The 25,557-nt window shown below is 41.7% G+C and overlaps 1 protein-coding gene across 10 annotated transcripts in view; it reads right to left on the reverse strand.

The window, feature by feature from the left end:
- Positions 1-24,195, reverse strand: part of Tnni3k (TNNI3 interacting kinase) — a 263,899-nt gene extending 239,704 nt beyond the window's left edge. For 9 of the 10 annotated variants that reach the window (XR_013052441.1, XM_042280190.2, XM_076575282.1 and 6 more), the window contains exons 1-4: positions 24,038-24,195; positions 23,324-23,432; positions 6,721-6,806; positions 5,429-5,526 (exon numbers count right to left, since the gene is read on the reverse strand). Coding sequence is in view for 9 of the 10 variants with exons in the window: in XM_042280190.2 (XP_042136124.1) it covers positions 5,429-5,526; positions 6,721-6,806; positions 23,324-23,432; positions 24,038-24,077 (333 nt within the window). In the remaining variant the exon portion in view is untranslated. Of the gene's footprint in view, positions 1-5,428; positions 5,527-6,720; positions 6,807-23,323; positions 23,433-23,976 lie in introns of all 10 variants that reach the window. The other variant, XM_042280191.2, reaches the window with a different exon arrangement.
- Positions 24,196-25,557: the final 1,362 nt, after the last annotated feature.

Raw genomic sequence — 25,557 nt, forward strand, 5'->3', positions numbered from 1 at the left:
AAGAAGATAGGGATGCCGCAGAGTGCTTTACCATGAGTAGAATACACCCTCACCACAGGCTCATGCAATCTTCAACGTCACATGTCACTAGGTGAGGCTGAATAACTCCAGTAATAGAAGAGTCTTTTAAAGTTGTCAGACACTTGTTCTGTGCTCTGTATCTTGGGATTACTGAAACAAAACTCTCCGCTTCTTAATAAAATACACATGCTAGGAAGGAAGACTGGATCAGAATGCTGAGTGCAGTGGTCACCAGTTTAAGACCCACTATGGAAACCTCAGAGGTCTCTGAAAGGTCTGGTGTTGCTGGAGGGCTTCTCTCCAGGTTCCACCAAGCTCCGCAGTTCCACAATCCACGTATAAAATAATCACTCAGATGCTTATATTACTTATAAACTGTATGGCTGTGGCAGGCTTCTTGCTAACTGTTCTTTTATCTTAAATTAACCCATTTTTATAAATCTATACCTTGCCATGTGGCTGGTGGTTTACCGGCATCTTTACATGTTGCTTGTCCTGGCGGTGGCTGCAGTGTCTCTCCCTCCTTCTTCCTGTTTCCCCAATTCTCCTCTCTCCTTGTCCCGCCTATACTTCCTGTCTGGTCACTGGCCATCGGTGTTTTATTTATATAGAGTGATATCCACAGCACTTCCCCTTTTCTTCTTTTTTTTTTTAAAGGAAGGTTTTAACTTTAACATGGTAAAATTACATATGACAAAACAATTATCAAACAAGAGTTACAGATACAATATTAAAGATATCCTATCTATCTTATATTTGTGAGTTTAAGGTTTTATATCTAACTTATCTTTTATCATAACTAAGAAAAATTATAAGTATCTAGTCTTGCATCCATCTACCATTTCTCAGGTACCATTATGTTCCTTCTCAGGTCTTTGATGGGATTGAAGACTATCAGTTATAGTTACAACTTAGTATATATAATATCTTAGATAGAACATATTAAGTATTAGATTCAGGTTCTTAGGATAGGACACCTTTGAATGATCTTTATAACATGCCATTTACCTATGCTCTATACTTCTCTGGATTTTAGTATGTGTTTCTTGCTTGATATTGTTTGCATTGGTTGTAGTTACACCTTGTCTAGGTCATTATCCCTCATTATTTGGACAATATTTGATAACCATTCCTTTGAATATAGTCTTGTATTAGTTTAGAACCTTCTTATTTAGACAAAAAGGGGGAGATGTAGTGGGTAGCCATTCCAGCTTGGATCTGGAAGTTCCAACCCCCATTGAGACTCTGGCAACTGTCACGCCTACGAGGTGGGGCAAGGGGAGGCGCCTGGAGACCCAAGAGCAGGATGGGCCAGCACTCTCTCTGTGTGCTCTCTGTGCCGGGACGCTGAATGTTGGAGGTGAACCAAGCAGAGCTCCAGAGAACGCCGCTGGACTGAGATACACCTTTCCTAGACCCTGCGACCTACCTATCACTTAATTTGTGAGTTACGCCATTAAATAAATATCCTTTTAACTACATGGAGTGGCCAAAATAATTTCACCAATAGTCTGGCTTTGTAGAAATAAACCCAGGGCCCTCCCCCCTCCTTCCCCTCTGTAATAAATATTTTTAATGATTTAGGATGAGATCATGGTAGAAATGTACAGAATGAAGTAAAAAATAAAAACCCATCATCTTTTAATATCAGCTTTTAAGTTATGAAATGCTAAAAAAAAAAGACTTGAATTAAAAACTCCTACTTTTGAACCACTAAAGAACTGCCAAGGAACGATTTTCCTATGCATTGTATGTGAGGCAGGTTTGGGTCTAAGTTAGAGGGTCTAAGTCAGTGTTTTGTTCATCTGAACTCCCACTTAACCTCTTCCAAACCATATCAAGGTTCAGTGTTTTCTCTCCAACAGCTGTATTTCATTTTAGGGGTGCATAGTATCAAAATATGAAAACTGAATATTCAGAGCCCTAGGGAAGGGTTCAGAGAAGAAGCTTCACTTTTCCCTTTACAGTTTAGCACAGAGAGATGTGTGTTGCAGCTGGGTGAGCCAATTTAATGAATTTAATCACTAAACAAATAAGTTTCAAGAAAGCAAACCTCACAGAAAGACAAACGGCTTCGAAAGATTCCTCTGGAGAAAACATACAACACACACTTAACTTAAGCAGCACAGAGACGTGCCAGGAGTTGCCTGGCTTTGTTTGTTTTGTTTTGTGAGACAGGGTCTGTCTCCATGATCACAATTCTGGCTCCCAGTTGGAGGAAGGAGAAGGACAAATGACTCTTTTCTTTATCCTATTCTGAGTTTTTGTTTATCAAATTTGCAATCAAGCCATGTCTGAGGTAAACTTATCAAAATATTTGCATATGGATTTGTTTCCAAAGAGTATATCTTATCTGTTATTAACTGATTGTTTTGCTTAATACATATGTGAGCAAATGACTGCACAAGGGAATTTTGCTTTTATAGAACATGAGAGGAAATCTAAGTATAGACTGAAACCTTTGATGTACTTCTCATCTCTTTCAACTTAAAAACTGTAGAACAAGACCCATTTCTTCTTGTTTTCTGTGTAAAATGGATAATGCACAGTGTCTAGTAATTGTTTTTTGAAATTAAATTGCACAATATTGGTTAATTTTATTTACTATTTTTCATATAATCACTATTTTGCTGGGACTAAATACAATTGTCCTTTTTAAAACCCCAAATCGCCTAACAAAACAGATAATTATGTTTACTGTAGTTTTGCTTTACTTTTTGTGGAAGAGGTGACACTGGGAGCAGATCTAAGTATCTTGAGTGTGCTGCGCAAGGACCCCCTCAGTGAGCCATACCTATGAGCATGCTGGGCAAGGACCCCATCAGTGAGCTATACCTATGAGCATGCTTGGCAAGGACCCCATCAGTGAGCCATACCTATGAGCGTGCTGGGCAAGGACCCCATCGGTGAGCTATTCCTATGAGCATGCTCGGCAAGGACCCCATCAGTGAGCCATACCTATGAGCGTGCTGGGCAAGGACCCCATCAGTGAGCCATACCTATGAGCATGCGGGGCAAGGACCCCATCAGTGAGCTATACCTATGAGCGTGCTGGGCAAGGACCCCATCAGTGAGCCATACCTACAGCCCTCCTGCTGTGTTCATCTACTCTGGAGATGAGAGAACTGAAGGGCAGAGGAAAAGATCAGTTTTTCTGAAGACAAAGCCATAGCTACAAGTCTTAAAGCTGACAGATGAGCACAACTAGTTTTGCTGCTGGGCTGAGAGCAGTTTTAAATTGGTGCCACACCAATGAGCATCAAGGACTGCAAACGGTAATCCAGGATACTTGTTAGGTCCTAGACACTCTTCATTGAGTATCCAGGTTCTATTTGGTGAAGATTCAAAGGAAAATCCTCAGTTCTATTGCTGAGAGTTCACAGAGCAATGTGCAAACTGCACAAATAACCCAGTAATTGTGAGTGCTGTTACAAAAGATAATATGAAGTTTAAGTTGGAATTCAAAATTGAGTGCAATAAAATCTGAGAAATCAAGGGAGCTTAAGAAGGCTCAGTTTACATTGATTTAAAGTAACTAATAATGATGCAATGAGAAAAAAACTAAAAAAATATTTTAGCTGGAAAATTACAAGGAGAAACAGAGATATGTGAGAGTGTTTGGCTTCAAGAGGGAAGCAGTGTAAAGCAGTGCTCTCCAAACTTTAGCCTGAAAATACCTGTGTGGGATTAGAAAAAGAAGTGTACACTCGGCTGTGACGGTTCATGTTTTAACCTGACTGAGCTTACTGCAGGTAGGTATTAGTCAGCTGATGTGAAGACCCATGGTAAGCATAGGGACTTCACAGGAGCTACTTTGCTTTATATTTTATATTATATAAAGCCTTAGGTACCCACAGGACCTAGGCTTTCTATGGATGCTGTGGAGGGAGCTTTGTCTACTTTGTATCCACAGAACCTCCCTCCCAACCTTCTCTGAAGAAGTACAGTGCAGGTACTCCTCCCTAACAGATAATGCAAGGAACAGTAGCAAAAAACTAAAATGGAAATTCAGCTTCTACAAACAGAGGTGGGAGAAATGCAATCAAAAATGACCGTGGCCCCATAGCATCCAGAGACCACCTATGTGGCAGTGTCACAGTGACTCTCCGCACAGTTGACATTGCAGAAAGTATCTCCAGACCTAGACAGAGTCCAGTGTCTCACGGACTGCATGAGCTGTCAATCACCTTCTTCTTACTCCTGTGGCTCCTTGTTCCTTCCCTGCCTTTCAGGAAAGAAAAATGTCTGTCAGACATTATCTTGAACCTGTGTTTGAGTTTGGAAGAATGAGTAGCAGATAGTAAAGAGAATTCAGCACTTGGCCACCCTTTCTCCTGCAAGCTATCTACAATGACGAGACACTGACTGGAAGTACAGAGACCAGCTTTAAGGCATCCTCAGGATGAAGTAAGGGGAATAAGATCTGAATGGTGAGCGATGGTGAATTTTGACTGTGGACTCCACACAATGTGAAATCACCTGGGTAGAGAGTCCCAGTGAGAAGCTGTTAGATCATGTTGACCTTTGGGAGTGTCTGTGGGGAATTATCCTTACCACAGTAACTGGAGTAGGAAGACTGTCTACTGTGTGTGTCACCATTTCCTTGGCAGGAGATCCTGGGCTCCATAGGACTGGGAAAAGCAAGCTGAACACAAGCAAGCTCTCTGCTCTTGATTGAGGATGCAATGTAACCAGCTCCTCCTGGCTCTTGCCACTTCGAGACTCCCTGTAATGGTGAACTGTAACCTTAACTTATGAGCCAAACAAACTCTTTCTCTCTGAGTTGCTTTTTTCCCAATATTTAACCACAACATTAGAAAAGAAAATAGAGTGGGAAAATGTGGCCCTCTTTCCTCATGATGTGAACTCTTAAGGTGTTCAGAGTGTGTAGAGGGGTTTACACAGGTGAACAACTGCTTCTTCCCAGACCTGCATACAAAGCCTCAAACAAAAGTCTGCTATAGACATTCATGAAGCTCAGAAAGAACAAATACTCAACATAGCTCTGAGGACTTGGGCTGCGATCAGCTGTGGTAGAGTATAATCACTTTTCTATGATTGACTCTGATCTTTTCTATGATCTCACTCTGATCTTCATTTTTTTCCTCTGTAAAACAAATACTAGCCGTTGTGTCTTATGAAATTCTTTAGTGACTGATGAAATAATGCATGTCCAATATCTGAAATCAGAGCAGCAGAAGCGAGTGGAAGCTGCTGAGACTAGAGTGACTTATGATTTACACATTCTATAAATGCACATTCATGGCAGTCTCGAAGGTCACTTCCAACACCAAATATCCCAAGGTGCCCATCTCATTTTAGAGCAGTTCTGTCTGGTTGGGGTGGAGTAGAAATCAGGACCCGTGCTGTCCTTGACAAAGTGTGTATAAGAATGAAAATGGCAGACCTTGTAGACTGCCAAATGCAGCGCTGGAAACCCGTTTCTTGTCAGTCTGGAAGGACGGAGCCCTTTTAACATAAGGGCGCGGACATGTGACTTGTTGCCTAGAGAGAAATAATAAAGGTTGATTTATTGCAGGGGTGGACTAAAGGACTTCACCATCTCTCTTTGACATAAGGATAAATGCCATTCTGACATGTGAAAATGTCAGCCCACCACTCAAGCCCATTCCTAAGCAATTCTGTTCATTGGCAGTATTACTTCACACACGTGTTTCCATCGCACTCATGCTGCTTTGCATGGATGCGGTGCATTGTGACAGACTTGGCTCCCAGGCTTTGTTTAATTCAACACCACACTGCTTTAAACTAAAGGATGTAACTGGTGTGGCAACTGATGTGTGTAATCTCAGCACCTGGGAAGTTGAGACAGGAGGACTGCCACAAATTTGGGGCCAGCCTGGAGTACAGAGTAGAACTTATCTCAACAAAGCCAAGCAAAATAAAACAGAAGGCCATGCAGTTACAAGTAAATTCATCTAGCAAACCTCTAGAAGAGAGCTGAGGTGACAATCTAGTGACAGGGGATCCCGCTGAGGGTCATTAGCAGTAGAAACTACTCAGATGAGGGGGCTCTGGAGGAGGCTAGGCAGCCAGCTCCCAGAAGGAAGGAGAAGATATGAAGGGGAGGCTGTTCCAAGGGATTGGAAAAGTCAAGGGGCCATCGGTCCACTGGTAATGCAACTCCACTGCTGCATTCAAAAAGCTTTGCTCAGCTTGATCAATACATACCAACTTCCACTTGACAATTCCTTAATGCTACTATATGCTGAGACTCAACTTAAGTGGTTGGGATACTTTTAAAATCAAATGAAGTATAAGCAGATTAAGAGTTGTGTTCATTGCTTTGAGCAATCTCCTCTGTTGGATTCTATGTTTAATATTTCTTCTTCTTCACATGACCACTTATTTCTTATAGTAAAACATCTGCCTGATCATATATTAAGGAACACTTTAAGGACTTCTCAATTAAATTCAATTCCTGACTGCCTAGTATGAAAAAGTGTTTGTTGACTTCCAGGCAAAGTGAGTTACTTAGTTTAAGAAGGAAAAAATTAGAAACTCAGAGGTGCAGAGCAAGGATCTGCATGGGGCACCACTCCTCTGAATGTCAGCAAGTTCCTAGGAGTGAAACCAAAGAGAAATTGAGTCTCTAGGGTCTTTCTGCTGGCCTCTTGACACCTCATGTCCTCTACCAGGTAGGCATAGATCTGGCTTAAACAGGTTTCAGGCACTTACCTCCACAAACACAGCACAGGTGCAGCAGAGACAACCCACTCTCTGTGCGGTAGTTTAAACTGACTTCACTGAAGGCTTCATCAGAGCTGAAAAGGACATGACAAGCAATCAGAAACTCATCTCTTAGTATGTTGCCATTTGTTTGAGAAATAAATGTTGGTTTATAAATTCATAACTGTATTTTGCTATACAATTTTGGGGCTAGAAGAATTTTGAATGTTCTATATGAAGAACAAACCTTGAAAATAATATTAACAATTGAAGTGTAGTTGGAAGATTTCCTGTGTCCCGGCCTGGCAGTGGTTGATAAATCCCACTCACATCCCCCAAGTAAACACACAGAGGCTTATATTAATTATAAATGCAGGGCCATGGCTCAAGCCTTTTACTAGCTAGCTCTTATATCTTAAATTAGCCCATAACTATTAATCTATGTATCACCACATGTTCCATGCCTTTACCTGCGTTCCATTACATGTTTCTCCTTGGGTGGCTCACTGGTTTCTTTCCCTGCCTTCTTCCTGTCTCTCTCTTTGAATTTCCTGTCTCCAAACTGTCTTGCCATAGGCCAAACGGCTTTATTTATCAACCAATCAAAGCAACACGTATTTGCAGCACACAGAAAGGCATTCTCCATCAGTTGAAGGGCTCAAGTTAAGGTAGAGACACACACACACACACACACACACACACACACACACACACACACACACTGTGCTCCAATATATTAATATAATTATATAAACATATAATTTAATTTTGTCAAGCTCCTTATAAAGAAAACACAGACATCTTAAAATAAAATTATTTCTTTCACATTCAAACATTCTTATTATATTTGTAGAAAAATTAAGATATTCACAAAAGGAAGGAAGGAGGGGGAGAGAGCAAATGTTGTGCTGTATTTGATAGGAGGGTGGAAAAAATTATAACCCAAATGTTTGACAATTCTTGCTTGCAGCTATCATTCCTTGTACTCTGACTGGGTCAGCTTCCTCAGATCAGGGAGGTCTGATGCCTGGAGAGGTGCTGTGATATGGTAGCTGTTGAGGAGAGGAAGGATTCTTTGCCTTTATACTATCAAAGACTTTGTCCCCAAGAGGGCCCTGGGAGCTACAGGTAGCCTTTCAACAGGAAGTTGGAGATAAAATTCTTGACCTCGTCAGGCCCTTGGCACTCCCAGGACATTTTTTCTGTAGAAACAAGATCATGTCCTTGGCCTCTGGGTCAGCTTCAAGGGGCCTCGGGCCTATTTTAATCTTGGCAGCTCTAGAGGGATGACTGGTCTCCGGTGGGGGAGCCAGTGATTCCCATCACCTTTAAAGCACTTACACTTGAAAGACTTAATAAACTTGGGCCATTTGCATCAAGGCTCCCAGTTAAGAACTTCAAAGGCTATTGGAATTTTGAAACAGAAAAAATTCCATTCTCTAGGGTGCTGCTAAAAAGAGAAGGCCTTTAAATCCAGGAACCTTAAGAGGCCCCAAGAAAGGCTTTAATTAGCAACTCTAAGCCCTGTGGTCTGTTTTCATAGACATGGGGATATTCTTCCAATGAACAAAGCAGGCTCGGCTGCCCACACTGGAAATGCATTCAAGTTGCATGAGTTTGCCCTTGCTCAGAGGGAGTAGGAGATGGTTTGTTCTGAGCCAAGTAGAGTGGTCACAGCCTGGGAATGAAGGTCCAGGTCGCTCTACATTTCATATTCCAAAGCAAAATTCAGATGGGAGCTTTTGCAATCTCCAAACAAAACAAAGGTCGTCGATCAGATCATTTAATAAAATATTTTAGCTTTACTTTTAACATTTTGTGTTCTGTGTTTCTGTGTGTGGGTATGTGTGTGCACATATGTCTGGAAGGGGCCTCAGATCTCCGGAGCTGTAATAGTTACAGGTGGCTATGAGAGCCTGTATGAAAAATGTGCTTGGGTCCCTGGTAAGAGCAGTATGTGCAGTTAAACTCTAAGCCATCTCTCCAGCACCGTAAATCATTTTATTTACTCAAGACCTTGGTCAGGAGAGAGGATACAGAAAAGTGGGGAAATCTCTGCCACAAGTTCAAGCTGTATCTGATGGTATTCTGAGCCTCTGGGCTGATGAAAGCTGCTGGCTTATTTGTTAATATTCTGACCCGCGCCTTGAAATCTCACCCCTTGGGGCCACCCTGCATCCTGAGGTAAAAGCCTCACTTTAAGGAAAAGCTCCTCCCCTTCCTCTCTCTCTTTCACTCTTTCTTCCCTACCCTGAGGTGTACACACCTCTGCTTTCTCTCCCTTCTCTTTCTCTCTTCATCTCTCTCTTATAATAAACTCTCCATGTGGATGCAGAGCCTGGGTGTGAATGACTTTCCCACACACTGCGACCCCCACTGCATCTGCCCATCATGTTTTCCCTCACGCGTGAGATACCCTGGCCCGGCCAGCTGGGGGTTCCCCACTCATGCAAATTCATACCACTATTGAGTTAATATATTCTAAAGGTCTTACTTGTAATTAAAAGGACATTAGTTCAAACACAGAAGGTGTGCACTAAGTGGCTAGTTAGGGGAATACTTATAGCCCAAGATATGGTCCTGGATCTGCAATATTCCAACACTCCACAAACAGAAAAGTTTTAACCAGTCAGACATCATTGTTGGGGATCTTCCCTGGAGCTGTCCTCTTCAGATCCTGCCCTGGAGAAAGGCCCCCAAGCATAGGCTCCACCCCAGAGGGTATTTAAGGCCTGGCCCATGGGCTTCCCTTTATGGGTTCCCCTCTTGACTTCTCCTCTTCCCCTGGGACCACCCAGGAATGCTTTGCTCAGATTAAACCTGGACTTACTAATTTGACCTGATCTGACTTATTACTTCAGTGTAGTTACTCACTACTGGGGGAATTTTATGTATCAGCTGGTGCACTGGCCAAGGTGAATGGAATCTTCCTGAAGCTATGTGGCGTTGGCAGTGGGAAGTACACCAAACCAACTTTACTCAGTAAGACACCATTTCCAAACCAAATGCCTATAAGGGGTCCAGGATCCCTTCCGAGCCTCTGACCCTCTGCCAGAGACTTCTGGAGCACCTGTCAAGATTGTTGCTATGCCAGTAATCTTCTGCCAGTTCCAGAGCAGGGACAGCCCAGCCCCTGCTCCTTGGAATTCTCCTGTCTGGAAGACCATCCTCTCAGAGACAGTTCCACACACTATTCCCCAGCCACTGGCTTATAAAATCGGACATGATTTTTTTTGCCTCCAGCCTCCCAGTGTAAAGCTTGTGAATGGTTGCTTCTGAGTCAAATTCGATCCACTATTGTTATGAAATTTATCCAAATTAGCCCCCTCATCCAGGTTTGAGAGCACTGCATTCCTGTCCCTTTTCCCTCCAGCTGTTTGTCTGTCTGCATCCTTGGCCCCTCCTCCCTGCTCTCTGCTCCTGATACCAAGGGCTCCATACCCAGCAAGTGGCTGTTGGCTCAGCTCCCCCTCCCCCAACAGCCTGGGAGATGCACAGCTTAATCTGCAGCTGACTGAGTTCTCCACATGGTCTTACCCCTCCACCAACTGCCCTCCTCGATTGATTCCCATGCTCTTCCCTCCACACCCCCTCTGTACAGTGCTGCCCTTGGGTTGGTTCATTCCCATGCTCTTCTGCTCTCCAGGCTCTGGTGTACTGCCGTTAGAGGAGCGTCTTTTACTCCTATATTTTCTTACCTGCTACTTTGTAAACTCTTCAGGATTTTTAAGTTGGTCATTTGACATGGCTTCTCAGGAAAAGTTTTGTTCATCTTTCTGTTAAAATGTCCCATCTACTATGTGTGTATAGATGGAAATGTAGCCATGGTATGCTTGCTTTTGACTGGTTTTGAATGCCTGAGTTTATGCCGTCTGTATGTCTTGATAACAGCTCATCTATGCTCACAACCAGATGCTTGGGCTCAGATTTTGCCTCTGGGATTTTCTGGCCCTGAATCTGATGTAATGACAGACAGTTATTTTATACTGTTCTACATTATTATAAAAAAAAGTTGGGTATGGTTTAAAATCTATAAAACTCATAACTCCGGATTAAAACTGCTCTGGAAATCACCACATGGTCTGCCAATACCTTACAACAGGTGGGCAGTCACCATTTTGGCTAATATAGAGAGGTCATATGACTTAACCGCCATCTTAGATAGAGGCAGCCATGTGGAGATGGGTCTACCAGGAGACATTAGGTCTCCAAATTACTTTGGATTAGGATAGATTTCTATATGATGATTCCTGTCCTGTCTTAAAAGGTTTATAAAAGATAGGATTTAAAACAATGCTGGTTAACTGAGTTTTTTGTTTTGTTTTGTTTTTTTAGACAGGGTTTCTTTGCACCTTTCCTGGAACTCACTTTGTAGCCCATGTTGGCTGTTTACTGAATTATTAAAGCTGCACCTCCATGCATTTATGTTCAGGGATATATCTTGATGAACAGCCAGATTTTATAGTATAAGACTATTCCCATATAATTGATTTTAAAAACACTAAATTGTTTGCTATGTTAAAACTTGGTTTTGCCTTATGATTATATCTTAGGACCACAGCTAAACACTAGAGACTGAATTATTCCTTCTAATCTTCTTGCTTTTACTAATATTGGTAATTAATTATTGGTAACTATAACTAATTGGTAACTAATTGGGCAAATTGTATGTCCAGATTTGGCTTATATACACTCCCAAAGTCAAGCCTAAGCAACATTTGTCTAATTCAGATATACCTAACAGATAATTATACCCTGATCCTCAAGTGCTTCAGAGATCTGAGAAAATGGCATTTTAATAAAAAGTTTCTCATGACAGAAACATGGCAGCTCCTGGCAGCATCCTGTAACCACCTCTAAGGAACATGGAAGAACTTACACCTGGAAGCTTGCTTTATGTGGCAAATCAAGCTATGTGGCAAGAAATTGCTTTGCACTTTAAACTGGTGCTAAGACCCCGCCCAGACTGGACAGCAGGAAACTGGGGAATCAGTTGGTCTACTTTGACAAGTCAAGGTAAGTCACTCTCCCCAAATTCCTACCCCACAGGAAAGTCTGTCATATCTTCTGGGCTTGGCAGCAGGAGACCTCAGTTCCTCAGTGACCAAAGGGAAACCTGGGACTGCCGAGGTAGCAGGAAAGCCATCTCACCTCTGCTCATTTACTGATCCTTCTCAGATCAGACTGGGTGTTTGGTGACCAAGGTACTGACAGAATTGCCAGTTTAACAGCTCTCCACTGACCCTAGCTTGGTAGCTCATTAGTTCATCAGTAAAGTTTCCTGTTAAAAGTACAGACAGATGTGCCTCATCCACAGGCTTCGTGGTAGCTCTGAGTACAAACAGTTTTTGGGCATCCTTAAATTATATGGATTTTACTGGCCGTAGCTTTTAGAGACAGGTTAGCATGAGAGGGTATGGAAGCCTGCAGTGGGTTCAACTCTCTTCCTCCCTTGCCTCAGCCTCTCTGCCTCCTCCTTCTTCACTCACTCAACCTCTTCCATTCAGGAAATTTCCCTGGTTGCCCTCTAAGCATAGATTTAAATGTGTGTTTCATCAGCTGAAACAAGGCCCTAGGAAAAATGTTCATACCTTTTAACACAAAGTCATAGCCTTTTGCTATGACACCAAGATGTAAATCTATTCCACTTGTTTTACAGACACCTACATGTTCCTGGGAGAGAGTTCTGTTGCTGTATCAAGGAATCTGGCCTGGTGGATCAGTCCCTAGACAGGTCTACCCCTCCTGCCAGGCTTGTGCTAAGGAAAACCAGCAGGGAGCCCTCCAGATATGCCAGCCCCTGCACTAACTAAGGACACCAACCAGAGTAGTACTGACAGGTTGATTTCACCCACATGTCCACTCATGAAAAGCTCTGCTGTCTTTTAACTCTTACTGACACTTTTACAGGATGGATGGAGGCATTTCCCACCTCCAGGGAAAAAACAGATGCGAGGGGTCAGGTACTCCTGAATACATCATCCCTGATTTGGCATGCCATCCCCCCAAGCTTCTGGAACATTAGTGCTGGTACCACCTCTCCAGACTCAAGTGCATATCTACTCCTTCATCTGGCTCATTCACCCATGCCTCTTCTGTACAACCAGGGAACATTACCTTTCTGTTCTTTTTCCCATGGCCAGACCCATTCATAGGGCTGGTGCCAATGATCTCTTTTTTCTCCTAGCAATCTGCCTTCTCCCCCTCCTCAAGAACAGGTTCCTGAGATCTCCAGGATGGCAGCTAGCTGAATACTTCTTCACCCACACCTCCCGCTGAGCATGACCCCACTGACTCTCAACTTCCCTCTCCCATGTTGTTCGTTGCCAGCAGGAAGTAGCCAACTTGAACCGATGTCCATATATGCCCAAATAGGTTAGGATGTTGCGGATCTCTCCTGTAGGTGCCCTCTTCAAATGCTGCCCTCAGCTGCCCTTTCCAGACCCCATCCCTGAGAAAGCCTGCCAAGCATTGGCTTCACTCAGGGAAGGGAGGGTATTTGAGGTCTGGTCCATGGGCTTCCCTCATGGTTTTTCCTAGTGGGTTTCTCCTCTACTTCTGCAACCACTCAGGAATGCTCTGCTCAGAATAAACCTGGACCTATTAATCTGGCCTGACCTGACTTATCACTTCAGCAGAGTTATTCACTACCAGGAGAGATTTTTTAAAAAAAATTAATCATTGTAGAACCCTTATGGTAGAAATGGCTTTTTATTTTCTGTTTATTTCAGCTCTCAGTAACTATAATGTGCTCACCCTTTAAAGGTTCCCTATACCAAGGAAATGAGTTCTCCCACTTTGGAAACATCAACAGCTAGTATGTTTTGCTATTATATTTCTTTCAAAAGTTTAAATTACAAATTACATCTCTATTTGTACCTGCCTATGTGGGTACTTGTTTGTGGTAGAATGTGTGTGGAAGTGTAGGCAGGAAAACACACATGTTATCTTCAAAGGGGATATTATTGGAGCAAATGTGAATGAACATAGAAACAAAGATTTAGGTTATGCCAAATTTCCATGCTACAAAATGATAGCCATTTGATAAAGTTTTTATAGCAATAGAAGAAAATCATAACCTGAAGGTACTTTTCAAATTGGTGGAAACATTAAATGGGCGGGTTACAGCATCAGGGTTGGGGAGGGAGTGAGATTACTCAGAAGATATCTGACAACATTCCTACCCCTTTGGTTGGTGAAAAACTAGAGGATTTACCTAGTGATTGCAAAGATGTTCTGTCACATACAAAGGAGGGCAATAAGTGGTTTTTTAGGGAACTGATCATGCCCCAAGATTATTTGGCTCTGGACTTGCAACATTCTAACATGTCACATTACTGGGAATCTAATCATCAGAAGTTTCAGTGAATATGTTTTTTTCACAAACTTTTGTTGACAGAGGTCAAAAGGCAACACAAAGCCCTATGTCCCTACTTTTATCTTGTGGGTCCCAGGGATGGAACCAGAGTGTCAGGCTTGGTGGCAAGTGCCAATACCATCTGGCCACACTGCCAGGCCCATTGCTACATAATCTTCACAATATACATTGAAAGTTTATGTTTAGCCAGGCACTCCAAAGCTGGCTCTTCTCAGCAGTCCTGCTTTAAGTTAATTCATGTGGTTAGGTCAGAAGAACCCCGTCCTCCCTTGCTGCTCTTAGAGCGAAGGTCAGTTATGTAGTTCCAGCCATTAACATACCTCCCACCCCCTACCCCCTACAAGACCCACCCAACACAACTTTTCCTATCCCCGTGACATCATTTCCTGGATATATGAAACCCAAGAAAGAAGTTTCCACATAGCCCAGAGCTTCAGGAGCACTATCCACAAGGATCTTCCTTCACAGGTCTCCTTCCCTTTTCACAGATGTACATGGTTCCTGCATATATTTTGAGGACAGTCTCCCTCTCTTGCAAAGCTAGAACATGTGTGATTTAAAGTCATGGACAGAGTGACCTGAAGTTCTGAGAAAAAAAAGCCATACCTGCATTCTAAGAAACTCTGCTAGGCCCAGTGACTGATAAGACTTAGTGACTGGGGAGAGTAGAACTTTGGTGTGCTAGGCTATCTTCAGCCACCTTAGTGGCACTCACCACTTCGCTCTGTGTCTGACCTAATATCTTTGTCTCAGGTAAAACCCCAATACAATACACTGTTCAGAAGCCAACCCCAGGCAGGATGTGTTAACTTTCCATCATTTCTGAAAACTATTTGTGTGGTTCTTCTCTAGCTACTTTTAAACATTCCCACTTCACTTGCATTGTGTCCTGGTTGGATATATTTGTCAGCTTGACACAAACAGAGTTATCTGCGAAGAGGAATGTCAACTGAGAAATGCTTCTGTCAAATGGCCCCTGGGCAAGTTTGTAGGGCATTTTCTTAATTGATGATGGATGTAGGAGGGTCTAACCGAATGTGGGTGGTGCCACTCATGGGCAGGTGGTCCTGGGGTCTATAAGAAAGTAGGCTGAGCAAGCCATGCAGAGCAAGCCAGTAAACAGCAGCACCCCTCGAAGGCCTCTGCTTCAGCTTCTGCTGCCAGGATCCTGCCTCAAATTCCTACCTTGGTCTTTGTCTGCCACAAGATTATTTAAGACAAATAAACTCTCCCCTCTCCAAGTTGCTTTTGAGCTGTGTTTATCAGAGCAATAGAAACCCCCACTAAGACACTTGCTTTCAGTATGTTTTTAAGTCATGAGAAACTTTAACGCTGTGCCAATCATTATAAGAACACCTTATAATCAGCTTAAACTTTAATATGAAATTTGAAATGCCATAATACTACTTGAGGTAAATTGTAATTTTTCAAATGCTAATGACTTATAAAACAAAGAGTTATTCTCTCTCTCTCTCTCTCTCTCTCTCTCTCTCTCTCTCTCTCTGTCTGTCTCTCTCTCAATTTTAGTCTATTTTGGTATGAAATAGACACACACCAGCTCATAATGATGCTATCTGTGGTGATATTTTGTATATGCTCTAACAAATAAAGCTTGAAGATCAGAGGGCAGAGTCAGTCACAGACTTAGCCACAGAGGCCAGGCAGTGGTGGCACATACCTTTAATGCTAACACTCGGGAAACAGAGGCAGAGAGATCTCTGTGAGTTCAAGGCCACCTTGGACTACAGGAGATTAATCTAGTCTAAAAGAGAAATAGAGCCAGGTGGTGATGACTCATACCTTTGATCCCAGTACTTGGGAGTCACACATCTTTAATCCCAGCAGTAGGAAAGTTGAGACAGGAAGTGAAATGGCTGGGCAAAGAAAGGAATATAAGCCGACTAAGGACTCGGGGCATTCAGTCTGAGGATTTGTGGAGACAGGATCTTCCCTTTTCAACTAAGGAGTTGGTGAGGTGAGAAGTGGCTGAGGCTTGTTTCCTCCGGTCTTTCAGCATTTACCCCGATATCTGGCTCTGGGATTTTATCATAAGACCAATTAGAATTCGTGCAACAGCTATTGAATTTTGAAAGTGATCAGGTACAAAACATTCAAAGTAATGTTTTGTTCAGTGAGAAGGCACAATGTGTGTGAGGAATTACAAGGAGAAATAATGAAGGCAGCCTCCAGAGAGGCATCTTTGACTCACCCTCCTGAGAGGTCCCTCTGGGCCCAAAGCTGCATTCCTCTCAAGGCAGCTTTCAAAACCACATCCAACTCTGCAATTTAGCTATTACACGAGTAGCCCCCCGGAACCCAGCGAGATGACCCTATTGAGGAAGAATGAAACAAATTTCTTAAGGTGTTAAGAATCCCTGGGGAGCTGTGTGGTTTTCCAAACAGACTCAATTATTGTCTGAAATGTAAGGGTTGTGCCAATTATCAGTGAAACAGTAACAAAACAAAAGCAAACACTGCCAACAACAGAGGCTGGGAACCAAATTCATGGTTGAAGTAGATTTGCATCTCATGTTCTCTGTGTTGGTTGAGGGAGCCTCCCTACCACCTGTCCCTCTTCCTCTCCCTCGCCCTCTCCTGCAGCCTCTTTCTCTGCCATAGCTTATTACCTTACATGCCCCGACTTGTTCCTCCTCTTCTCCTCATCTCTTTCTCCTTCCTAGCCAATACCATCTCTAACATCCCTTTTCCCATCTTTCTCCTCAAGAGTAATACTCAACAATGGAATTAAAACTAACCCAAATCACCGGGTGATGGTAGCACATGCCTTTAATCCCAGCACTTGCGAGGGAGAGCCAGGCAGATCTCTGTGAGTTCGAGGCCAGCCTGGGCTACAGAGTGAGTTCCAGGAAAGGTACCAAAGCTACACAGAGAAAGCCTGTCTCAAAAAACAAACAAACAAACAAACAAACAAACAAAACCTAACCCAAATCAACACTTTAACAAAATTATACTGTTAATAGCTCCTGGTAAAAGTCCTCCAATGTCTAACCCATTTGAAACTCACAAAACAGTACATCAAGATGATTATCTGAAATATCTAATGTTTAGCTACTTTCTACTACCTACCCTCTATCTCAGTCAATGTTGATGTTTCCTAAGAGCCTAAATTCATTTTAACTTTCTCTGAAAAAGTTACTGTCAATGAACAAATAACCCAAGAAACAGAGTAAGGGAACACTAAAAATGAAAATTCACTTTCCATAAACAGAGGTAGGAGAAGCAGATGGGATGAATGGAAATAATTTCTATTGTAAGTTTGGGGCACTGGCTTGGAAGCTATTCAGCAAGCATGTTTGTGGATATTCATGTAGATACTCATTGGGAAAGCTCTGATTGTTGATTTCTGTTTCTCCTGCTCCATGGGTCTCTGAAATCAATGTATGAGAAGGAGCAGCCAGTCTTGAGAAACAGGGAGAAAGATGGCCACCTTCTCTCTGCTCTTCTTGGATTTTCTCTACTTTTGAGAAGATGAATTAATTTTTAAAATGTATATACCTCACTCAATGTTTTGTACATCAGTATATTATTTTGGCCAAGTTTTCAAACATTTCACTTTAATAATTTCCCACTTGTGGTTGTGTCACACGTCCTCTGAAGGGATGAGGTCATGGGTAAGATGTTTAATTGGATCACACAACTGCACACTTCTCTGGGTAAAAGTTAAAGGCTAAGAAAAGAGTCCCTATGCTTCAAGGCAGAAAGTAACCTTTAGGTACAGAGCTACCCTATTTAATAGTTAAGGAAATCATTTACTATTAGAAAAATATTCATGAGGGTGACTTAATCTTAATTAGGAATTTCATCCAAGCCCCAGGAAGCACTATGAGCCCTTTAGAATGCCCTGTTGGTGAGGGGCATGACAGCTTATAAAAAATGCAAGGAGAAATTAGAGAATACATGGAGCCCAAGGCATTAGGACATGCAAGCAATGTCCCATTGTCAGGGAATACAACACATGCAGCTCTCTTAGAGAAATTGTCAGGAGAGAAAACAGGTGGTTTCCTGAGGTCTTGAATGTTCTGATCACGTGTATCAAAACAGAAACATTTGACTAGAAGTGATGGGAAGTGAGAATTATGACTGAAATTTAGGATGTAAGTTTTCTTAAAAAAATCACATCCCCATTATTAATTGAAGCCAGTAATTGTGTTATTAGAATTGCACTTGACTTCCAAATGTTGCAGCCATCTACTCCCTAGTAGTTCCTTTATTTTGCTGGCCTTAATCAGAGATGTCAGAGTCCCAGGAGGATGGAATCCAAGAGGACAAAGGTGCCTTAGTGGCATGCCTGGTGGAAACTGGCTTATAAGTTTGTTTGTCTTTCTAGAACTAAGCTACTAGTATCATTCATAAATACAAATATAAAAAGCCCACGCAAGACAGAGAAGCACCAGTGAGGAGAGGAGTCTGGCCCAGAAATGGATGTATGATATCCCGGAGAACTCACTACTGTACTGATACCTGTGGGTGTTAACAGGAAACACAGTGTACGTGAACGCACCACTCTGCCTTTCCATCCTGCTGCCTCGTATTGTCATCCCTTTCTTGTCTCCTACTATGTCTTCAACACATGTCCAAAGCTATAGGTGAATGCGACTTTGCGTTAGAGGAAAGAACATTCTATTTCATTCCCTTCCTCTCTCACATCAAGTTCTCACGGCAAAGCCACTACAAATTGCCACAGACACAAGAACAATGCAGCTCTTTTTTTTTTTTTTAAACCGAAATAGCTTTAGTACTGTGTGTCTTTACTGTACTCCGGGTAAAAGCTAGGGATATTGTGTACTTGAGCTGATGGGGATAGTGTACATTCTCTAAATGAATGGAATAGCACCTACTGATAATTCCATAAACAAATCTTTCAGCAAACAGAGAAAGGAACAAAACTGAGCAGAGAACTTCACCCATGACTGCATTAACTGCACCTCTGTGGACAGGGAACCCCCTCTTCTTGCAATCTGCATCTTTAGAGAAAGGCATATGGCAGGCACCTGGTATGGCTGTCACAGCAGCATTCTGTTACACAAACCAGAAGTAGGGATGGGGAATGAAGACACTTACTATGTGTCTTTCATGGAGGTCCTCAAAGGTGATTCTGTATAATAATGCACCTTGTTTCCCCCAACTACCCTTAACACTTTTGTTGATGAGCCAACAGTAAGACAATTTATATTCACAGCACAGCCTCCTTTTTCTTCCCTGTCATCCATCATTTTGATCCAAAGAGAAGAAAGTTCTCTGAGCTCAGCCCTGAAAACAATTGACTTTCCAGATGGAACCGTCCGCATCGACAGACTCACACCCCCATTCTCTTTAGTCTGTGGTTTTCTTGACTGGACTGGGCCAGCTCCTGACTTCCTGCCACCAGTCGCTCACCACAGGCAATGAGCTTTCAGCACAACCTTGTCTGAGGACTGCATTCAGATTCTTGGAAGTTATCTTTACAGACTTGGATCCTCTGATGAGAAATAGACCCATTAAACACATAACACTATCAGGTGCTGAACACTACTTTAAGACAAAAGGTCTTCGCAATCCTCTTCTCAGTCTCACACCCACCCCTTCTGACTGACAGGACATTCCTGTAGATAGATGTATTCAACCATCAGCACAAGGCTACTGGACACCCTGTCCAAAAGACACCCAATTGCTATTCTCAAGAAATTTGACATCCATTTTGAAGAGCCTTCTAATACTCATAATAGTCAAAGAATATATTTCAAAATTTGCTATCATCAGGAATTGTTCTAACATTATATATTTTAATTTTGAAATATTTTCTTCTATTAAAATAAAATGAGGTCATTTTATTTTAGCTATTGTATCTTCTAACTTTTACTAAATATACCATTTTGTTGTTTGTACTCCATAAGGAAGTTGTCTGTCTTTCAAGATTTCTTATATAACAAATCAGTCACAATAGCACAAGGCCTGAGATGTGCTTGATGTGGAAAAACAGCTGGTACAGCCTGAGAAAAATCTTCAAGTCCATTTGTTAAGTAAAATCCTTAAAAAGATACATAATGTTTCTGCTGGCTAGCCTTGGCGTAAGCAAAATAGTTCCTTAACTAAAATTAAATGATATTTTTGAATTCATAACTTTGAAAAAATTCTTCCAATATGATCCCATTCTCTGCCTCTTCTGTGAGGTTATATTAGACTGAGGTTCATTACACTCACCTCAGTTTACAATTCAAGTGAGGCTCAGTGAGACCGAGAACCATATCCAGGACATGAGGACTGCATGGAAGAGTCTGGATTTAAGATTGTGATTGCTCCAAACCCTTATGCTAACTGAGATGCTTCTTTGCTCAACTCAGGTAGCTAGCTAAGTCACTTTCTCTTCGTATCTTTCTTACACTTTCCACTTTCCACACACCTTTAAGAAAGCTTGCATTTTAACTCACATATTTTTTGGAAGTTAATGAATAATCAATACCTAAATCTTATTGTTTTATTTTTAATGACACGTATTCACCATGTATTATGTATGTATGTGTCTATGTGTGTGTGTGTGTGTGTGTGTGTGTGTGTGTGTGTGTGTGTAGGTACATGCACCACATTGTGTGTGTGAAGGTCATAGAATGACTGTGAGAGTTCTTCTCCTCACGATATACGGGTCTTGGGCTTGAACTCAGGTCTTCAAGCTTAAAGTCAAGTGCTTCTACTTGTTAAGCTCTCACACCCTTCGCCATAAATCTTAATTTTATTTTTATTTATTTATTTTTTTTTTTTGGTTTTTTAAGACAGGATTTCTCTGTGTAGCTTTTGGAGCCTGTCCAGCCTAAATCTTATTTTTATAACTAAAAATCATCTTGTTTTCTTTTTTCCCTTCTACTTAGCTAATTAAGTGTCAATATCCTGTCATGTATCTGAGGTTTCCCCCAACCACAGTAGAAATTACTAGAGCAAGAGGCAGCTCTCTGTCTGTGAATCAGGCAAGTCTTAGAAGTCACATTCCAGCATTTGCTCTACATAGGATTTGACAGGTCACAAGGTCGTGTTACTCACCTATTATTCACCAAAATTAATGTTATATACCACATAAGCTATGATGAGATGAAGTTATGTTATATATGAGGTATTGGCACTGACTTCTGCACCTCACATTCAGCACTAATTAGTGAAAAGGTCACATTTGTAGCACTTAGTGGAAAGCTTAAGAAAAAAAAGGCATCTCTACCAGGAGCTGGAAAAACAGCTGGTACAGCCTGAGAAAAATCTTCAAGTCCATTTGTTAAGTAAAATCCTTAAAAAGATACATAATGTTTCTGCTGGCTAGCCTTGGTGTAAGCAAAATAGTTCCTTAACTAAAATTAAATGATATTTTTGAATTCATAACTTTGAAAAAATTCTTCTAATATGATCCTATTTTAGTCACTATACTTTTTGGAATCAATAAGTAGGAAATGACTTATGACTAAGTTATACTACCATATTCCTTCTCTAATGAAATAAAACATGGATATATGATGTGCTATTTTGAATTTCTCATCACATCTCCAAGAGAACTTCATATGCTTCCTAGTACCTGAGCATGAGGTGATACTGTGTGAGGAAGTGGTGCCTCAGTGACTTCTCATCCCAAGTACCAACTTCCCTGAAGTACCAACTGAAGCCCTGTCAAGGCCCTGTACGTTCTGTGGGTGAAGTTCAGATAAAATACAGGACAAGTGCATGACATCATTTTCCTGTCATAGTGCATTTGTACACTTACCATATCTGAAATTTTTTTTTTTTTTGGTTTTTCAAGACAGGCTTTCTCTGTGTAGCTTTGCGCCTTTTCCTGGAACTCACTTGGTAGCCCAGGCTGGCCTCGAACTCACAGAGATCCGCCTGGCTCTGCCTCCCGAGTGCTGGGATTAAAGGCGTGCACCACCACCACTCGGCTCTGAAATTTCTTTTGAGAAACATGCCATTTGGGCATTGCTAAACTCTGGTTTTCTAAATAAACTCAAGGATGCTGTTTTTTAGGAGTGTAATATGTGAATGACAGCCGAAGTGGATGTGAACAACTGTGCCAGGTCTAACTTCTCTTTGGCTGTTGTGCTGGATGGCTATATGTCAACTTGACATAAGCTAGATCCACAGGATAGGAGAGAGCCTCAGTTGAGAAAACACTTCAGTAAGAGTGGGCTATAGGCAGGCCTATAGGGCAGGTGTTTTCTTAATTAGAGATTGATGGGGGGAGGGTTCAGACCATTGTGAGTGGGGCTACTCCTGGGCAAGAGGTCCTGGGGATTATAAGAAAGCAGGCTGAGCAAGCCATGGGACACAAGCCAGTAAACAGCACCCCTCCATGGCCTTCTGCATCAGGGCCTGCCTCCAGGTCCCTGCCCTACTTTACTTCCTGTCCGCACTCCTTTTTGATGATGGAATGTTATATGGAACTGTGAGTGAAATAAGCCCTTTCTTTCCCAAGTTGCCTTGGTCATGATGTTTCATCACAGCAAATCAGCCCTAACTAAGCCAGCTGGAGAGCTAGCTATACCGAAACACACCTAGTTCCTCAGTATCAGATTCAATTTCTCTAGGAGGTTGTTGGTACAAATTAGGGTCCTAAACATCGTGTGTCTTGCAGTGTTGTGACACTGTCCCAGACCAGGAAATGTGTTTTCTTTTTATTATGATATCACACATTATAAGAGCATGAGGGCAAAACAATACGCAGTCCCACTGGAAGACAGCCTCCCACATCTACAATCCAAGGAGCAATAATCAGTCTCACTGGGAGACAGCCCCCAATGTCTACAGACCAAGGGGAAATAATCAGAGCCACAGGAGACAGCCTTCAATGTCTACAGACTGAGGAGTTTGGTGAAACTTATCCTGGCCCTCTGAGGAGACTCATGGTGGGTGTCAACCTCCCCAGGAAATAAGCAGCATTGCTTCTTGGTGGCACAAACTAAAGAGTGTAGTTACTAGTTTCAGAGCAGGTTACTTGAAAGAGTGACAGCTTGTATTCAATGGCTGGCCCCCAAGCTCCTTTTATTCAACTTTTACATTTCACAGAGATGTGAGCTTTCCATTTTGGGAGCCGTATGAATACTTATGAACAGACAACCCAGAATTGTGAAACTTAGTCTGGTCATAGCTAAGACTATCCTTAGACTGTTTATATCTAAGGCTTTATATCTGCATGTCAACATGCCTAAAAACAAGATAAATAATGAAGACACATATTCAAAGAAGTAAAAACTCAGACAACTTTACCCAAAGATGTGCCTTAGTTCTGTAAATTCATTTTCTTTGATCTGCAGGTCATCTTCCAATCTTTCTATTATAATAGCATAGGATTCACTAACTTTCTTCTTCCATTCATCTGGAAAGGAAAAACAAATGGGATTGATTCATAATTGCGTTTTGCAAAATGTAGACGCAGATCATAACATACAAGTAATCAAAACTGTTTTTTCCAGTTTCAATTCTACAATACTTAATTTAAATGACTGATTGTGGGTTTAATGCAGATGTTTATGTTTATAATGCAATCACTTTGGGATTGTAGTAATTAAGAACCCATTTGATATTGTACAATATATTTACATAAAAGAATATATTTGACTTATTTCATTTGATTTTATTGCATTTTAATTACAGCAATCTCTAGATGGTAGACAGTGTCTTTTAACTTTTAAATACTAGATACTTAAGATATAATTCTAAAATATCTATATTCAACAGTACTCCAAAGCTTTCTACCATATTATACCAAGGGACTAAGCTAATATTTTTACAAGACATTTCCTGTTTTCTGCCAATAATCTTTCAGAGAAAAAACATAAATTCAGATCATCTAAACACTTAATATTCTCTGTATTCAAATAAGCATACATCTCAGTGAGCTATTGCTCATCTATACTTACAATCGAATCATGTTGCATGTAAAGATAGTTAGCAAGACACGAAGAAAGCAAGAATAGTTACCAGAGCAAGTCTGTGTAGGTCTGGACTTGTAATTCCCCATTTTTAACAAGTGTTTGCTTTCCTTCTCTGCCTCCCTACAGGATACAAGATTCCAAGTTCTAGTGCTGCAACAGACCAGTTGAAAAATATTTTGATAGCCTGGCTAAAAATAAGCCAAGTGCCTAATGGAATGTCATGCAAGGATGACAGAGAACAAGACGGAGTGCCCTTTCAAGAGGGAACTAGTGAGGGAGCGGCTAGATTTGTTTTGTGGGAGCCGCACGAAAGAGAAACAGCAAATGTTTCGGCTGTGTCATTTGCTTCCATCAGTTGATTGCCTGTCAGTCCCCACGTCCCTTCCATGTAGGCCACTTTCTTAATGAATTAATCCAGAAAGTGATTGGTGACTTCTGAGCTCCACTGGACAAGATTGAATCCAGCCAGCCAGTGTTCAGTGTCTTTTTCTTCTGGGTCAAATAAGGCACCTGGGAAACAATTATTACAGTGTAAGTTCTCCATGTAAAGAAGCAGCAGAAATTCCTATCAAATTGCACTGTGACTGAGACACTTGGGTGTGAGTTTTTATCTGTAGGGGACCGGGCCTCACCTACAATGTGAGAATCTCAGTTGTTTGTTCCGATTCTAAGAGTCATAGATAAGAAAAGAGACACAGAGCTTTATAAACATCAATTACAGTAAGAACGCTGTGATCAAGAAAAAGCCTCTTGGGCTTCCATTTCAGTATTATTGTTTCATACATTCCTAGGCAGTAAGCAGTGTTCGCATGCTATGATGTTTTGGTGTCTATTCCGAACAGTGGAGTCTGAAGTCAGTCTGGGACCGGCCATTCGACACCACCGACACAAGCCTGCTGTTGTCACTAATGTGAGTGTGCTGTGCTCTTCCCTGCACCTTCAGTTCACCTCACACCGCTGCCGTTGTCACTAATGTGAGTGTGCTGTGCTCTTCCTTGCACCTTCAGTTTACCTCACACCGCTGCTTTTTCTATGCACATTTCTATGGAAACAAATGAACCCAGTGTGTGGTGAAAAAAAATGAAAATAACATAGAAGATTTATTGGCTATTTTCTATATTTTTCTTCTAGGTGATCTGACTGTATATAAAAGATATAAATTCCAATTTTGAAAATAACACGCAGCTTTAATATATCAGGCATAGATTTCACATTTACTATGGAAAAATATTCAAATGACACTTTCTTCATAAATGCTTGGATGAGTTAAGGAATTCCCATTCCTCTTCTTAGCAAAGTAAATGAATGGCCCAGGAGTTGGACTGCCCTAGTGATAAAATCCAGTTGGAGGACACGGCACCTGGCTTTGTACATGTGTCTACCATTAGTGATATAACTCTCGCTTTGTCAGTCCATGCATGCCATGGGTGTGAATAATTTATACAATGCAGGGTCTTCTGTCCACCTTGGTCTGCCATTTTTTTTTTCCCATTTCTTAGTTTGAAATCCCAACACCATTGTTCCTATCAACTTGTTCCCAGCCTTGGGCAACCCCCATCTAGCTTG

This window comes from Peromyscus maniculatus, chromosome 6, assembly GCF_049852395.1.
Source record: "Peromyscus maniculatus bairdii isolate BWxNUB_F1_BW_parent chromosome 6, HU_Pman_BW_mat_3.1, whole genome shotgun sequence".
In the NCBI taxonomy this organism is placed as follows: domain Eukaryota; kingdom Metazoa; phylum Chordata; class Mammalia; order Rodentia; family Cricetidae; genus Peromyscus; species Peromyscus maniculatus.